Consider the following 18,431-nt stretch of genomic DNA (forward strand, 5'->3'; position numbering starts at 1 on the left):
GAATTACAGTTGGGCTAAATCCTACTTTATAACTTTGGTATTTTCCAGAAACAAAAAAAAAAAAAAAATCAAGTTCTACTTGATAGAAGCCCCAGAAAATTCCCTTAGAGGTTACACATTAGCCAAGAAAATGCATAAGCCATTGTTGGAAACATCTCTGCTTTTCAGTACCCAGAGTCTGAGCAAGCCTAACCTCTGGGATCACGTGACCGACACAGCATTAAAGTGGGGACAGTAACTATTCAGTAGGCATTCGTGAAGCACCTGCCTCAAACCAAGCACTCTGCTGGGCATCCCTGGGTCCTTTATTCAAGTGGAAGAGATACCCAGTGAAATCAGCATTATGATCAGAGTGGTGAGTGGTACTATAGGGTTAAGCACAGAACTCACGGGACACAATACTAAGGATGAGGTGAGAGACCCCAACTTGTACTAACACCTCAGCCCTGTTACAATGGCAACTGAATGGTCAGACCCAAGCAAAGACAATGGTCAGGTGACATGATAAGTAATATTCAAAAAAAAGACTGGGTAGAATACTTGCTGGGACCCCCACCACCTACTCCAGCCTCAGATGCTGAAGAGAACTAGTAAAGACAAAGACAGTGGAGTGAGGAGTGCCTTAAAATACTCTCTGTCCTTTCAGGCAAAAGTGCCATAGATGGCTAAGTTTGAAGGTAATTAACAAAGCAAGCAGAGATCTTTCTTCTAGTCCAGTACCTACCTGCCTATAATAATGCATACCATACCTACCTACCATCCCTATAATAATATACAGCTTTGTCACACCTTGGGGGAAAACCTGTATTATCCCCATTCGTTTCACAAGTAAAACCTGATATTAAACAGCACATTGGAGTTTATAAAAAAAATTCACAAATATTACATCACTTGAGGATCACTGAGTAGAAGCCCCCCATCTTACAGACAAGGAAATTAATCCTCAGAGAAGATCATTAACGAAGTCTCATAATTGAGGGGATTTAAGGAAGTTGTGACTCAAAGATGGGTTCCACTGTATCAAACTGCCATTGTTTACAAAAAACTTAACTACAGCATTTGAATCGTAGGTTTTAAAGCACTTATTTGAATGCTGCTTGCTAGTTCACATTAATACCTGCAGTTGCTGGTCGGAAGTTACTAAGCCCTAAATATCAGGAAGGGCCAGAGCGAAGAAAAGCTTTGAAATGACACTCTATTTGATCAGGTTCTGCGGTAATTGTTAAAATCACATACACTTTCTTTGGAACCCTCTAAAGCTTCTGCAGTATTGCTGCACCTGCAGTTCCAATTTGCAATTTCCTCAGCCCTCCTTTGAAGTTATTCTTGCCAATTACCTGGTGTTAATATTAATTAAATATGATTTGCAACTTGAAATGTGGTGTTATCAATGGAACTCAGCTGTAGGAATATAAAGTAAAATTTTCAATTGAATTAAAATGTTTCCTTTCATTCACAGTATTTTACAACATTAATACTTTTGTCAAATTGATTTTTGCCTGCTGGAAGTCATTTTTCCAAAGCAATGAACATCTGAGGGGAAAAGTTGCTCTTTATGCATTCTTTTCTGTCATTGAAAATATTTTGTTTTAATCTTAAAGTGAATCCATTTCAGTTAATAGAAATTTAGTTCTTGTTTATAACCCAAGGGGGGAAAATGCTTTCTTTTAAAACCATACAAAGTTAAAAGAACATGATCAGAGGGCACTTCTCAATGGAATGATACGTCCCTTACTTTATTGCTTGACCCTCACCAAATATAAATCACTATTAATTTTTGGCAAGTGTGAGTTATTTTATATACAAAAATGAATTAATCAAATTGTTTATTGCATGAACATCTGAAACAGACTCTGCCAATCCAATGACCTCTGTGGTCCCTTCCAACACTGAGATTTTGAGATTCTGAGCACGTGTCAGACAATGCGCAGAAGCTTCCAGCATTTGCAAATTAGGAAAAAAATGTCACATATAGATTTGACAGATTCAGGTCTGTTCTGCCCCCCATAATGTATGCGATGACGACTTGAAGGCCCGTCGGCTTCCATAAGCGGATCACAAGCACGATGGATGACTGATTAAAGGAGGTATGTCGCCACACTGTGCAAATCCACACCGAAAAGACATCAGGCTTTCACAAATCCCTTTTATCTTCAAAGATAAAGCTTTAGCTTCCTGGCCCCTTAGAATGATAGTAGCAGCATTAACATTTATTATCCTGTCTTCTTTTAAAAGTAGTATAATAAGGTAAAACAAAGAAGTGAAAGAGCCTGTCTAAAGACCCAAGGAAGTCATTTATTGAGTCACAAGCTACAAGCCCCAGAGCTGATGATGGAAAAGCATAAGAGAATATCATCCACCCTTTTATTACAATATCAATGAAACATGAGGACAGTGGTCCTAGAACTGAGGGTATGTAACGTGGGTAACGTGTAAGACAGCCTGCAGCAACTAAACTATTCCCTTCCCTCAAGCCAAAAGAGGGAAAGGAAAATAAATTAAGACAGAAGGGATTCTCTGGATGTTCAGACCTTTCCAGATGTCGTGGAAAATTACACACAGACCAAGGCCAGTTGAAGAGCAAGTACCTGTTCATATCAGCAGCACCCACAGTAATCCCACTGGAAGCTCTTCACTACCTTGAGGCCTGGGAAGCCAGATCCTGGGAACCCCACCACCTACTCCAGTAGAAGTAGTAGAATTCCATAACACTCCAAAAGAACTTCCACAGTGGTTTCTCCATTAACCAAATTCTGTCTTCTCAGCGTCCCTCTTGTCCTTATTGCCACCTTGCTGTCTTCCGGGACTGCCTCTTCTGTCCCTGGAAGCTCTCTCCCTGATTGCTTCACAATTATCGTGTTATGAGTTGAACTGTCTCCCCAAAAAGACATGTTGAAATCCTAACCTCAGTGCCTCAGAATGTATTTTGAAATAGGATAGCAAATGTTAAAATGGATGATAGAGGAGGAAGGAGGATCTTTCATTCATCCTGCACCCTTGTAAGAAGAGAAGACATGGAGACAGACACAAGAAAGTAGATGATGGCCACGTGATGACACCAGAAGCCTCAAGGGCAAGGAAGGATTCTCCTCTACAGTTTCAGAGGTAGCATGGTCTGCTGATACCTTGATGTCTTATTTCTAGCCTCCAGAACTGAAAGCTAAAAATCTACTGTTGTTTGAAGGCACCCAAAGTGTGCTACTTTGCTCTGGTAGCCTCGGGAATGAAAAACACCTCTCAAGAACACGACTTGGTTCTCCGTAATGATACAACATACTTTCAGCAATGCCCTCTGGCAAAAGTTCCTGTTCTCTTATGAAAGATTGCACAAAGTCCTTGAATGTTTCCTAAGGAACTCTTCCTACCACCTCCTGCAGTGGAAACCTTCCTAGGCAAAGAGAGCCCTTGATGAACACAAAACCACCAAGAGAGGAGAACATTCTGCCCTATTTTTAGCTTCCCATTGCTGCATATAGACCGTTACCCCACCCCTTATGCCAGAGCTATGGCCCAGAATCCACCCTCGACCCTCTTTGCTTCTCCCTCTACATATTCTACCTCAGCCACCACGGCTCCCTCCCTTTCAATTTTGGGGAAACAAGCTTCAGAGCTACATCTCAGCTCCTGCTTAGTGTCAGATCAGTGTTCCTTGTGGCTCTTCTCCACAAATATGTATATTGGTACCCAAAGCTTAGTATGTTCCTAACCAGACTCATGCTTCCCAGTCCTAACCAACTTCTACTTTATTCTTTCCTGTGGATGGCCCTAGTTTTCTCCTACTCACTCAGATATGGAATTCTAAAGTCACCTTTAGTTTCTTTTTTTTGGCCTCAGCTCTACGTAATTTCCACAGACTCCACCTCAGATGTGTCTGTTGCCTGTCTCCTTCTGTTTATCAGGCCAACACTGATATCACATTGGCTCCTTAACTGGTCTCTCCATCTTCCACTTAAGTACACATCCTGATAGACTCCCTCAGACTTTAGCAGTTTCCTCATTGTCTAGAAAATTAAGAATGAAAAAAACAGCCTATGATCCGAAACACCCTATGATTGAATCACTACGTGTCAATGTCAGGGGTAACAATTTTATATCCTAAACCTCATTATACAAACTCTGCTCCAGTCAAATTGTGCAATTTGTTGATTCCCAAATATTTTTTTGGCTTCTCCAGTAAAATCTTTTAGCCAAAAATGCCTTGAGCTGAGACTAAAACAGCTGGGATATCAAGGAGCTATTTGTCTTTATTTTATCAAGTATCTCCTATCACTCTCCTTCAGAAGGATATCACCTAGGGAGAGGCCATCACTGACATGCTCACAGCCACCATTTACTCATAAACTTCCTTCCCCCAGATTCACAAGAAAAACTTCCCTCGGTCTCAGATTTTGTTAAAATAAAAAACCTTCTAATTAAACTGTACAAGCAATTTACTACTAAGATGATTTTCATTTCACTATCATCCTATTATGACATGTCTGAATTAATCAGATATAAGACATAGTATGCCTCAATTTAGACTGAAATTTCATAGCAATTGATGTTGCTAAAGAGGATTTCAGAATCAAGAAGGGGAACTTTTATTTATAAGAATTGGGAAAATACATAATTTTATTAATAGGCAGACACTCCAAAAATGCATTTATACATTTCCTTCTTAGTCAAGATAGTAAGATTTTTTAAAAACACACTACTAACATCATGACAGAGATGTCATCAATGTTGTAGTTAAGAGTAGCAAATGTTACAGAACTAATGAATTTTCATTAGAATCATCAGATAATTACAGAATGGGTTAAGTTGCTACCATTTGCCATTCCCATTAATATCATTGTCATGTAAAAGGTTTAATTTTCAGCTATTTTTGTTCTAGATAAAATCTTTGTCATTAAAATGAGGGATGATTTTGATATTTAATATATTCTATGGCATACTCTAGTGTGGTACTAATTTGGCCTTTTCAGTATTCTGCATATTAATTGACAACCCATCCCTCCTCCATTCCCCAGATAAGTGAGAACTGAAATAGAATGGACAGCCAATCAAGTCAAAGAAAACTGAAAGGATCAACATAGAAAAAAATGTGTTGCTCTAATCAGAAGCATACACAAGGCACTAAAATTATTTTCTCCCATACTAATGACTAAGATAGAAACAGCAATAATGAATGGCACCATCTGAAACCGTTTATGTGACAGTATTACCAGAGTATAGCAATGCTCCTGAGAAAGTAAAAACTAAATATTTCTTATTTTAGTCAAAAGAATAAAATTGTACTGCCACTTAACTTTTGGAACAATGAATTTTATCAGATTCCACAACAATTGGCAAATTATGTCCTGTATTGAATTTTTCATAGTAATCTGTTTCAAGCACACAAAATGTTTCCTGGCATTGAGGAATACCCAGGATCACTGCAGAAAACTTATTTCAATACATACTCTATTAGTTTCCGTCTCTTGTCGAATTATCACTCTGGTAAGGATTGACATCAGCTGCTTAAATAATGCATTAACCCTGCTTCCAGCAGCTATTGTTTTCATCTGCGTACGCATTTCCTCTAAGGATAAACTTGGGCTTTTTACCCAAGAAGATAATATAAAGTTCAATCGAATGTTTTGAATCATTTTTATGGCAATAGTGATATAATTTAAAATTCCAAAGAGCAAAGATTATGGCATCATGGACACTTACAGCAGGTGTGAACGGTTGTCCAATTAAATAAATTAACCTAATCTGTCCAACAAGACCAGACCTTTCTACAGTTTCTGCAACAGCACAGCCATTGAACAAATGTGAAATATGCCAAATCCTGTGCATAATAAATTTCCAATTTATACTTCTTCTCAGTTGACAATGTAAGGCATCTTATACAGAAAAACAGACCTGACCATCTAATATTTTTCAAATGAAAATCTTATTTTTAATAAATTTAGACTGTTTGTCCTTGGTAATTATTGTTAACTCTGAATCAAGCCCATGATCTTTTCCTTTCTCCAAAAAAAGAATTTCTTCCTTTAAGTTCATAATTACTGAAAAACAGCCAAGGGAAACTGTAATCTTTTCATGAGATGTTGCTATTACCTACATAAAAAAATACATTCATTCATAATAATAGTATTTAAGTAACAATAATATGTCTCCTTTTTATCCACAAAGATACATTATAGACTAATCAGCATTCAGATTTATGAGCCAAGTTGTTGTTTTGTTCTGTTTTGTAATGGATTTACAACCTCATGGGTAAACACACACATTGGTGAAAGGTCTCCAGAGATTTGAATAAGTACTTTGAAGAAAGTCCAGAACAGAGCTTCTCAGCACTATGTTTCAACCAAGTTTTCACATTTTGCCTTTCACCTCAATGTAAGCTTCAAAGTTTTAGGTAAGAATTAAAAAAAGTCAAATATGACAATGAGTATCTCTTAAATACAGCGTTGGGGGTTACTTTGGAATTGCTTTATGATGACTACTAGTTTTAATCCCTCTGGTGCTGGATGTTAAATTCCATTGTTTTTTTTTTAATTTAATGACTTCCTAATGTAAACTTCCATCTAGAACAATCAAATAGTATATCATTTATTCAAATTTGCAGTGTCTCTACTATGCCAGCAAACTCCCTCATCAAAACAGACACTTAAAAAAAAAAAGTTCACCTGAGTCAGGAGCTCTATTTCCTAAATTAGCACCAAAGTGTCACCTTGAATGACCTGTGAACAAATAAAATCATTTATAATACATCCAGCTTTCCTCTACAGTGGACAGCTGAGACCACACATCTGTAGGAGCTCTAATTATTTCATATACTTGAAGTTGTTCAGACTTCAACAACCTGTCACCTCCAAATACAATCATATGATAAATATATGCTCACCAATCTCCCTTGAGATCTGGGTGAAGGCCTCCACACCACTCTCTCCATAGTTCCCCTCAGAAGCCAGTGTCGACACATAATTCCATCCCAGAGCCGTCACAATGTCCACCATGGCTTGAGCTTGGTAGGAGTCAGGCGGGACCACCCGAGAGAAGAAGTCATACCTGGTGTTATCACTCAGCTCTGGGGCTGTGGATGCATAGCTAATTTGAGGTATCTGTAAAACAAATGACAGTTAATTTCAACCCATGAGGAATCTTGTAGAATGATGGACTGTCCCAGGAGACCAAACGGTCAAAGCTATAACAAAAACCTAGACATACCAGCTCAAAGCCAAAATAAGGTTTCAAAATACCAATTATAAAATATTTTCTAATGATCCATGGGTTTGCTTTCTTTCAATGCACATACTTATAAATAGTGAGAAAGAATTTAGTCTTGCTTCAGTTTCCATTGTTTCATAAGCCAAAGGAAAACGTCTGTGCTTTTTTATTCTGTACATGATTGTTCTAGCATAAAAATGAGAAAGAAATGAAGGCACAGTATATATATACATCAGAAAAGGTCACCTCTGAAATTATCCTTTGGCTTTAGGACACAAAGGCTATAAAAAATGACAAACAGGAAATTAAATGTAAGATATTTTTGACACTGGATGATTTTTTAAGTCTTAATATTGAATTTCAGTAAATAATTTTAAGTATATAGTTTTGAAAGCCTATTCATCACTTATTGGTGTAATCATGAATACCTTATAAAGGTTTGGAAATAACCAACCAGGTATCCTCTAATACAAGCATCTTTCTAGTTCCCCCTAAAAGTCACAAGGAAAAGAAATCCAGACCATAACTTCTTTTAAGAGATTATTTTCTGACATGAACAGGGCAAATTTTTAAAAGATTTTTCAAAACTAGGAATTCTATGTCATTTCTCAATAATTTTGGAGGGTGAGCTGTACAGCTAGGTGTCTTATCACTCTTTGGCTGCTATTCTGGGATGTGGGTGAAAGTTCAGAAGTCAAGCACTAACTTAGGTGGCTTGTTTAAAGATGAAGGCATGACTTAATACATAAAACAACTTTATTCTCCATCAGATATTGTAGCTAATGTCAGTGCTCAAAGACAATGTCAAAGAGGTTGTGGTTCTGTCTTCCCATGCCAAAGTATACATCCTGGGATCCACTGGTTACCCACCACCCCCTAGCTTGATGAATTCCAATCCACATGGAGGTTTTGACTCCTCTCTTGACATCTTTGAAAAGCACTGAACACATGAACAGGCTTTCCAAGTCTAGATTAAGTAGTCCTATTCCATATTGGTGGCCAGTGAAGTAACTCTGAACTTCCCAAGATATAAATAATTTTTTTTAAGTTGTCTGTTTTGATGAAGGAGTTTGTTTGCTGCGCCTCACCCTGGTACAGAGGCAGAACCAGGTGCCTGGAGCTCACCAGGGTGCTGCAGGATTCTGTTTTAACGGGTATCAACCTATTTTCTCATACTAACTATAACAATGGCCACTCAGCCTATTTAACCCTAAATTCTTCCTGGTTTTGTCCTCTTGGTGAGGGCATATAAACTCACCAAGACTGTGGGATCAAATAAAACATCTGACCTCCCTCTTCCTGCCATTTGCTTTCTCTGGCCTTGTTGGACAGGTGGTTGACTTCACTAGGCTTTGTGCCTTTGAAATACATGACTACTGAGAAAGGCATGCCTCTAAGTCTCCAACCACACACCAAACTTTTGTGGCTTTTCTTGATTCCTTCTAGAGAACCTGAGGAAGAAATCATGAATGACTTGGTGTGATCTGTCCCTTACTAGGAAACATTTTTCCAAAGATCAAAACCATGTGTGTTTCTGTGTTCTAATGAAAGAGATTCAGCAGTCTGGCATTGGGAAGCACAGTGAGTCTGTGTGTGTATGCACGCATACATGTGCACACATGCATATTCACACACACACACACATGTTGGGGAACAGTATTCTATAGCATCTTCCATAGCACTGTACCATTTCCTTGTCCTATTTGGAGACATAATCCTCCCACCTCTCCATCTACTCAAGAGTCCAGCAGTAAAATGCCTTATACAATCCCCACCCTGTCTATAATAATGAGCCACCCCTTTCTAAAAATGAGCACAAAGTGTGAAAATTGAGTGTTTGAAACCAAAACTAATTATCTCAAATTACTACCTTCAGTCAGTCACTTCCAGGGCTGTTTAATTAGCAGTCAGCATCATGTTTAGGATTAATTAAACAGGTGTAAAGAGTATATAAAATAAAAGTGTAGATAGAAGATGGTTGCTTTATTAATTCAGTAATGAACTTTCTCCCCAAAGTCTTGAAAAGTTTTCTCTTTACAGATCAATGTGTGAAAAAGTAATGTGCAAGTATATGTTTGTATTTTCACTTAGTTTTTGCTGTTACAGTTTATTATAATATACATCATGGTATAGGGTTAGTATTTAAGACAACTTTTCCAGTTATCATGTGGTCACATCTCATTTTTACTTTATTGCAGTAGACCACTAAGCATTGGCTCATTAAGCACTTTAATTTCAGTGCCAGCATCCCCAATATTTCCACTATCCTCAAGTTAAACCCCTACTGGCAACTGAAGTGAGAATTTATTAAAGTCATGGAATGCTTCTTTTTCTTTTCTCTACATCCAATCCATCCTAACTACCCTCCAACCCTGGAGGATTCATCTACCAGAAGCAGCAATAATAAAAAGGTGGTGGGTGTGGGAGAGAGGTGGAAAGGGAAATGAGAGGGAAAAAAAAGTGGGGGGAAGAAACAAGAAAAGAAGAAGGTATTAGGGAAAGCAGCCTTCAACTTTTCTCCTATCCTTTTAAAGTAAAATCCTTTATAAGCCTCTGTGAATCCCCACTTGCCAATTTTAAGAATAAAATGCAAACTCTCCAGTCTGCTTGGAATGATCAGCACACTGTGCCATCCTCTCTCCCTGCCTGGTGTCTTCTCTCCATACTCTGACAGCACCAGTACCCTTGCCTACACTGTTCCCAGTACAGGGAGACTCCACTCTCTACCTGGTGATCTTCTGCATACCTCCCTGGGAAGCTTCCCCCAGCTCTATCAGGTAGAATTGTCTTTTGCTATTCCTCACTTCTATAGCCCTGCCCTCTGATATTAGAATCTTTACTGCCTGCTTATGACCCTCTGTTAACTTATTTCGTATCCCCAATACCTGACAGCAAGCGCTCAATGAATGTTTGGAGGCAATTCCCCAATTAAACCATGGCAGGAAATGTGATCCTGTTGCCTTCCCTGCATTCCATTAAAATATGGGTCACGGTCTTCTCCACTGGCCCCTCCACCCTGCTGTATGTCCTCGGGGTTGCTCCTTACTGCTGTACCACCAAGCTTTCTTGCTTCTGGCTTGCAGTTGAGTTTGGACAATGGGAAACACCAACAGAGCATGGCAGGGAAAGAGAAGACAGAAGTTAGAACTGATTTCTCCAGCTTCCTCCCCCACTGGTGCGGTGTTTCTCTGTCTGAGCCTTCACCATGGTTAAAGCTCTTGCCAGGCTCTAGTGACCACCCTCTACCCTTGCACTGTTGCTGATTCCTGAGTACTTCAGCTTCCTGTGGTGGCTCCTTTAACTGCACCCACACCTTATAAAATCCTTTTGTTAGCCTCTTTTCCATGATGCCTGAGGGTGCCAGCACCCTGACCAATGCACCCCCCTATAACAGACCTCTGTGTCCTGCCCCAGCCAGCCCTACCCTAACCTCTTAGTTCTCCTCCATCCACTTTCCCTTCCAGCATTGTCTACCACTGTCCTTGCCTGACTTTTCATTTTTCTTCTCTTTCAGTTCCCAAAGACATCAAATTGCCTATTTGAAAACAACTGTCATTTTGCTTTTCTTTGTTTCTCGTTTTCTTTGTTCTGAGGTTTCATAAGAATACGATGTGTGCTTAAAATGAGGCCATATTTCCAATACCCAAATAAAGCATATTTGAGGCAATTAATTACAGAACTCAGGACACTCATCATGCCCTCCCTAAAATAGTGCTTTTGCTTCCATTTTTCTGATAGTTATTTTTTCCCGTTACATTCTCACTTTTGTCCACAGAAGAAGAGGTTTCTGCCCCCAGCCCTATCCTTCTTGGGTCATTCCAGAACAAAATTTTCTAGCTAGCTTTCCACCCCTACTTATTCTTCCTAACAGGGAGAAGAAACTAAACCCTAAACCAGAAGCCAGAGTTCTACATATATTAAGTGAGAGTATATACAAGCTTTCCCTTTATTCTCTGACCTGCCTACACACATCCCAGACTTCTTTTCCTTACATAGCCAGGACCCCTCTTCTTGAAGTAGAAGCCCACTGTCCTTTGTTCCATGTTCCTGTGGCAACAAAGAACATGAGAGGACTGAAGCCCAGGCTGCTGGTTAAATAAGAGGACTTCAAGTATTCTAGGCAGGCAGAAGAGTGTCCCAAGGTTGAGATGTGGTATAGCAGGAGGAGGTACTATTTTGTCCACAGGTCCAAGCTGAATTCCCTCCAATCCAGTTCTTCACAGACAGCTGTGTATCTAGGGAGCTATTTGGTGCTTGCCTAGCTGTTATGAAGCTAATTACTGGGTCTACACTTAACTAGCTATTCTGTGAATCTTGGACTTACAAACTCTAAAAAGGGATTCAAAAATTGGACTTAGAGCTCAAGTTAAAGTTCTATTTCAAAAGAAATTTATATATGCATATATGTATATACATATGCATACACATATAATTATGCACATGTTATTTTTTAATAGAAGTTAGCAGAGACTCTTATCCTCCAGTGACTGTTCTCCACTTCTAGATAGAAGCTCTCACTTTTACCTAGGCTTTTGGCCACTCACCACTAGATTACATTTCTCAGCACTTCCTTGCTTTGGTAAGCATAACTTCTAAAGGGTCCTTGAAGAATGCATATGCCTTTCTCATGTACCTCCCTCTTTCTTTCTTTTTTTTTTTTTATTTTTTTATTTTTTTAAAGAGAGAGTGAGAGAGGAGAGAGAGAATTTTTAATATTTATTTTTTAGTTCTCGGCGGACACAACATCTTCGTTGGTATGTGGTGCTGAGGATCGAACCCGGGCCGCACGCATGCCAGGCGAGCGCGCTACCGCTGAGCCACATCTCCAGCCCCCCTCCCTCTTTCTTGATGACTAGAATTTGGACATAATGTCTAGATCTCCAGGAGCCATCTCAGGCAATACCTTTGCCAAGATGGAGTAGACAGCCACACTCTAGTCAAAGCCTTTGTGATAGCCAGGTTCTACAACCCTCTGATTGCTCATTTCCCATATTATTTAGGAGCTATCTACTTAGCTCCTAAAGCTTCTTATTAGTGAATCTGTGTTTGCTAAACTGAGGTGACAGAATTCCAACGTAAATCAACCAAGGGCCATTTCAGTTGTACAGACTCATCACAGGGAGCAGACCAATTGCCAGAAAGCTCTCTGGAATTCTAAAACTGGCCATGAAAACTTCAGAACGACTTTGGCAAACACTTTGAAAGCCCGTGAATATCAATTTATCCTTGAAGAAGAATTAAAATTATATTCTAATCAAAGGTCAAAGTCATAGATGAATTAATGATTTGTGCCTTCTTGCTTATCTTTATCTGTAGACTGATTATTCTAGACAGGGAGAAGTACTAACATCTCCCTCTAACTATGTCTCTCCATATTGCCTTCCCTGAGTCTAACTGTACATAACTGAGGGGTGAGACTGGGGGTTACTAAGACTCAAAGGGGCTCTTTTGTGGTCCAAGAAAGTTACAATTCTGCTTAAGCTGCTTTTTTAAAAAGGTTTCCCACTGTTTGCATATCAAAATATTGTGGCAAGGCTAAAATTCACCTTGCCTGCTCAGAATGGCATGAGTTCTACAACTGTTCTCCACAATTTCTGATTTGCCAGAGATCCCAAGAAAACTAAGATACCCCTGACAAGCCTAGCAATAAGCCACCTGAAGCACAGCCCTTGAAATTGTAGTAAATTTGTCTTCCCACAAGAAACTTGCACATTTGAATACAGGTTTTCAGACAGAAGACCTGAGTCACATACATTTTCATGATCAGTTCCTACCAAAAAATGACTTTTGTTCTTTTTCTCTATAAACAACTTTGTTCATTCATTATTGAACTTGGTGGGGCAGATTGGCCAGGTGGGTTCTTTGTGCTGCTCATTGGTTTTCTCCAAGGAAAGATCAGCGTGAAACTATGCTCCTCCTTCCAGAGGCAGTCCTTGCCTGAGCCCTTCTCCAGTGATGATGGCCTTAGCAACAGCAGCCATCACAATTGCGTCCTGCCATCCAGACTTGGGATGGATTTGTTATGGCTGCAAAACACAGGACCAGAAAAGCATAATGATTACAGCCATTAACTTTGTCTCTTCAGACTTCACTGCTCTGTAGTATTAGAACTACTAGTTGCTTGTAGCAAAATATGAGAACATAAAAAAGAAATTAGATAAAAATGAGGACACAGGCTAGAAGTTAATACCCAGCACTGGCCCTTCTCTGCCAACATTGCCTACAGCTTTCAGGCTCTTCTCAACTTCATGAAAACAGAATAAAGAGAGGAAAAAGGAGACCAAAATGTAGAGCTTAAGAGATAAATAATAAAGAAGAATATGCCTGCCCAACCTTTAAATCCTAACACATGAAGAAGTGTGATTCCCTTTCCTGCTCTAAACAACCCTGCACACAGTGGAAAATTATTCAGCTTCCCATTGTACAAATTCATGCTAAATGTGACATATCCATCCCTGCTTTTCTCCTCAGTTGAGTCAGTTGACTCAGGAGAAGATTTGAGCCTTTGTTTTTTGGTTTTTGTTCTCTTGGTACTAAGGATTGAACCCAGGGGTGCTTAACCACTGAGTCACATCTCCAGCCCTTTTCATTTTTTATTTTGAGACAGGGTCTTCTTGCTAAGTTGCTTAGGACCCCACTAAGTTGCTGAGGCTGTCTTTGAACTTGTGATCCTCCTGCCTCAGCCTCTCAAATCACTGGGATTACAGGTGTGAGCCCCTGCGCCCAGCTAAGCCTTTGGTTTTTGATGCATGATGGATTTTAGGAGGGGATGACTACTGAAAAGGGAAACTGTGGAAGTTAGGAACAGTGAGAGAGATCTAGTCATTGTACCCTCTCAGACCCAGCAAAGCTTTATATACACACTCACACCGAACAGGCCTATGTTAGTTAACACAGCCAAGTATAACATGGTGTTAGAAGGTTTAAGGGCACCAGTTTGTTTCCATTATGAACCTGGATACAGACTATACCCCTCACCAGAACTTTAACCTCTTAACATATGTACAGCATCACCAAGAAAGTCAACCAGAGAGGGCATAGACAAGTCCAATCCAGTCTCAATGAATAAATAACTCACAGATGGTGAACCTGGAATGTCAGCAATGAACATGAAGATCAAGTCATAGGAGGCAGGCTTTCTTTAAAACAGAGTGCATTCTTGCTTCTATGTGTGCCTGAAAATGTAAATATATATTACACATTCAATGGCATTTGTTGGCTTCTGATAATCTACTTAGATGGTCTATTGAAATAGAGTCCTTACCTCTTTTTCTAGGGTACCGTATGAGAGAAGTGAGGGAAATATACTGCGCACTAGAATTAGAGTAACACGAGTCTAAATAAAGGCACTACTATTTTCAATGCAGGGGCAGTAGAACGCCACAGTCCATTAGGAGTGGGAGTACAGCAGGTGCTGCACGTGAGCCCTAAGGGTGGGAGGAAGCAGTTGGAGAGAATAGGAGTCATGAACACAGGAGCCATGGTGACAGAAGCAGCAATCTTCCTGGAGGGACACAGCACGGCCCACCAGGAAATTACATCCTGACCTCCCCACTTAAACCTCCTACCAGTCTTCAACAGAATCCACTGGAAGCCCTGGGGCAAGAGACAGTGAGCTGAAGGAAAGAGAGAATGAGGATATGGCAAGCAGAAGCCATTGGCCCAGGTATTGCTGGACGTCAGTCATTGTACACTTTAAATAAATGTATGAAGGCTGTGCAGATTTGGGGTTGTTATGCTACATTGCTTTTTTATAACTTGATGCTTCCAAACACTTTTGGCAGAGAAGCTACACTAAGACATTTTAGTTTGGTTTTGAAAATCCCAAAATGAAGCCAATTACATTGGAATTTTTTTTGGAAAATAAAATAGTGCCTGTTGTTTTTTTTTTTTTAAGTGTAATGATTTTAATCAAATTGGTATTGGCATTTGACAGCTAACCTGTTTACTTAATATGAAAGATGAGCAATCCATGAACGTGAAAGTATTTACATATAAACAACCACAATTATACCCTATAAGATTAATAAACCTTTTTTTTTTTTTTTTTTACATCTGCTAATTACATTTTACAATGAGAAGCCACAACTGCTCCTAAGGGAAAGAGTTGCTATGATCTATCAAGCCACTATTAGTTTGAGTTTTAAGCCTACTACTCCATGTGTATATTCACCAAAAGTTTGAATAGCAAGTTGGATTAAAATCTTCACTGTTGAAAAGGACTTTACTATTCCAATTAATTTTAGAGCTTCTCTAGTTTAAAGCTTCTCCTGATCTTCAATTTTCCTTTAAAAAGAAATGAACACTGTGAGGTTTTTTTTCCCCCTAATTTCTCTCCATTTCACTACTCTGTGATTTCTAGAAAATTATAACCATTGCATATGTAATATTACACACAATTTAAAAGGTTAATTCAATACACGCCCTTTTTCTGATCAGTGATTAAATTAAATTCAATGTCTTTTGAATGGTGACTTCAAATGTTTTAATAATTTATTCAACAAATTTGCTCACACTAGGTGCCAGCCACTGTGACAGGCCCTAGAAATAGGACAGTAAACAACACATGGTCCTCCCACCCCCACAGAGCCTGTGGTGAAATGGGAAAGACAGGTATTACATAAACAATGAGCCAAATAGACACTTAGCAGCATTTGTAATAAGTGCTATAAAAGTAGTGCACAGACTGCCAAGAGTTTGGGGTCACTCACCTGGTGTGGGGGACAAGGCACGCTTTCTGGGTGAAGTGACATTAAGCTGCCACATGAAAAATGAGGGGGCAAAAGAAAGGCACACTAAACACCAGCCATAGGTGACTTCTCACTTCAGACTTCTTTCACATGTATAAACCACCCAGTTTGCAGAAGCAAAGAGGAGAGGCTGATGGCTGACAGGCACTTAATTTTAGAAAACTTGCCCCAAGCCAAATAATATTAAACCAAAGACCACCATGCTTCTTACAAATTTATTTTCTTTCTTTTAGATTTTTTGACTGACATATAATAATGATACATATATGGGGTACGGCATGATGATTTAGTACATTTGTCATGTATTTAGTACATTGTGTAAGGTTCCAATCTGAGTAATTAGCCTATCTTTCACCTTGAACATGTATCATTTCTTTGTAGTGAGAGCATTTAAAATCTTCTCTTTTAGGTATTTGGAAGTATACATTATTATTAACTATAATCACCCTGAAATATATATTTTCAAGTAGCATGCGCTTAATTGGGGGTTTATACCAAAACTATAAAGAAAATAAGTGTAAAATTATCACTAGGAACCAACTTGGATCTATGTAGATCTCTTGAGTTTTGAGGCTTGTATGGGCGAGAAATTAAGGAACAAATGGATGGAGAGATGGAATGTGAACAGAAGAAAGAATAGAGCAGAAACTAAGCCCATAAGTGAGAAACAACTTTAAGAGGAGAACACAGAGGGAAAATGTACATTTATGTTACTTAAAAGCTCTAATATTGGATTCCTTGGGAAAGTAAAAAGAATTGGAAGGAAATGCTCTCTTCATTTGCTCAGATAAGGAAGACTTTGCGACAGGATTTCAAAATGCATGAGAATCAGGTTAGAACCAATCCTAGAAGATAATCTGCCATTCTTTTTTCTTTTTTTAAAACAGGATAATACACATTTTCTCAGAAAAAGGCAAGAGAAATAAATGAATCTGTTCTCCTCTGAACACTTTGCTCAGTGACCTAACATCCTAGAGAGGCAAAGAAAAGGTCATTCCCTGGTTTCATCATTTCTAACTATTGCTGCCAGGATTCTAGTGCATCCCAGAGTAAGAGACACTTCTTCAATAACTTCTTGACAAATTTGAAGAGTAGTTTGGAATTTCAAAATTAAATCTGTTTATGAATATTATTTTAAACCAAAGGTAGAGAAGTTTTTTGTATGAGTTGCTTAGGGCAGGGAAAATTTTCTATAAAGTGGTTTTTGTACATGAGTCCCCCAAAATGATCAATTATAATTTGTTATAATAGAAAAACCAAAGTGATGTTGTGGCACTTTCTTAGCATCATTTGCTAAATCACTTAAAAAATTTAACTCTTCCACCCACTCATTCCCATCACTGCTGACTTCAAACCATCACCTAGCATTTAATTTTCCTCTTCTGCTGATTTCCTTGCTGTGCAATCACTGCTGTGGCTCAATTTTCCCCCAAGCATGTCAGCACTAGAACATTTAAACATAAAAATTTAGTCATTATAACCAACAAATTGGAGTCAATAAGCCTTAAGCTGCAAATATTCCATTTAGACTGGCATTATTGATGCTCAATAATACATGATTTGAATCCTGCAAATAAGGAAGAATGTTGATAAGGACATTTGTCTATGCAAATAAGTTTCCTGATTGACAATTTCTTGGATTTTCAGTGATTATTCACATTCACTGATATCCTGGTCTTCAAGTCATTATTTATCTTCCAGCTGGTATTCAGGTACTATTCTTAACACCTTGATACCACTGGAAATTTTCATTTGCTTTATGTTACCCATGTTGGCCAAACTCTGTAATTAGAAGGAGGTCCATATGAGGTTGAAGGTCTTAATTAGAGCTCTACTTACACAGGGAAAACCTTCTCCATCTCCAAAGAATGAATAGTTGATTTAATAAAGGCCATCATGGAATGATGGGATAAGCAGATCAAAGAGTGGAAGACTCAGATTCCATTATTCTACGATGTACTGGAGAACGCTCCAAGGACAGGTTCCTCTGACAAACATCAATAGTATCTAAAGGGCAGCATATTAAGTGTCCCCAGAGTGAACGGATTCACCCTTTATGCACATCGACAATCTCTTTTTGAGAAGAATGTCTTACTCTTCTTCATAACCCACTTTTATACATCACATTCCATCTGTATACCTAATTCATGAAATGGCGTATATGTACTTGTGGATACACATGCACACACAGACAGACACACATGCTGGTTTCACCAACATTTATTTAATATGTTTTATTGGCCAAAAATTGTGCTGGGTGTTCTATTTTCATTTTATAAAGAAGAAACCTGAGATCTGGAGAAGTAATTTTTCTAAGAGTAAATAATATGCAAATGGCAAAGTGGCATTGAAACCTAAGCCTTCTGACTCTAGATTCAGCTCTTGAACAGCTTATCCTCCAATATCTCAACTCCGTTTTTAAAAAAAAAAAAATACTTATTTTTTAGTTGTAGTTGAACACAATACCTTTATTTTATTTTATTT

General features: G+C 38.7%; 1 protein-coding gene across 1 annotated transcript in view; it reads right to left on the reverse strand.

Annotated features, from left to right (window-relative positions):
• The window catches only part of Grm8 (glutamate metabotropic receptor 8), a 738,202-nt gene that overhangs the window by 582,791 nt on the left and 136,980 nt on the right, over positions 1-18,431 (reverse strand). Inside the window, exon 2 of the mRNA XM_077796710.1 lies at positions 6,875-7,091. Within this exon, the coding sequence (XP_077652836.1) occupies positions 6,875-7,091 (217 nt within the window). The remainder of the gene's footprint in view (positions 1-6,874; positions 7,092-18,431) is intronic.

Source organism: Urocitellus parryii, chromosome 3 (assembly GCF_045843805.1).
Source record: "Urocitellus parryii isolate mUroPar1 chromosome 3, mUroPar1.hap1, whole genome shotgun sequence".
Lineage (NCBI taxonomy): Eukaryota > Metazoa > Chordata > Mammalia > Rodentia > Sciuridae > Urocitellus > Urocitellus parryii.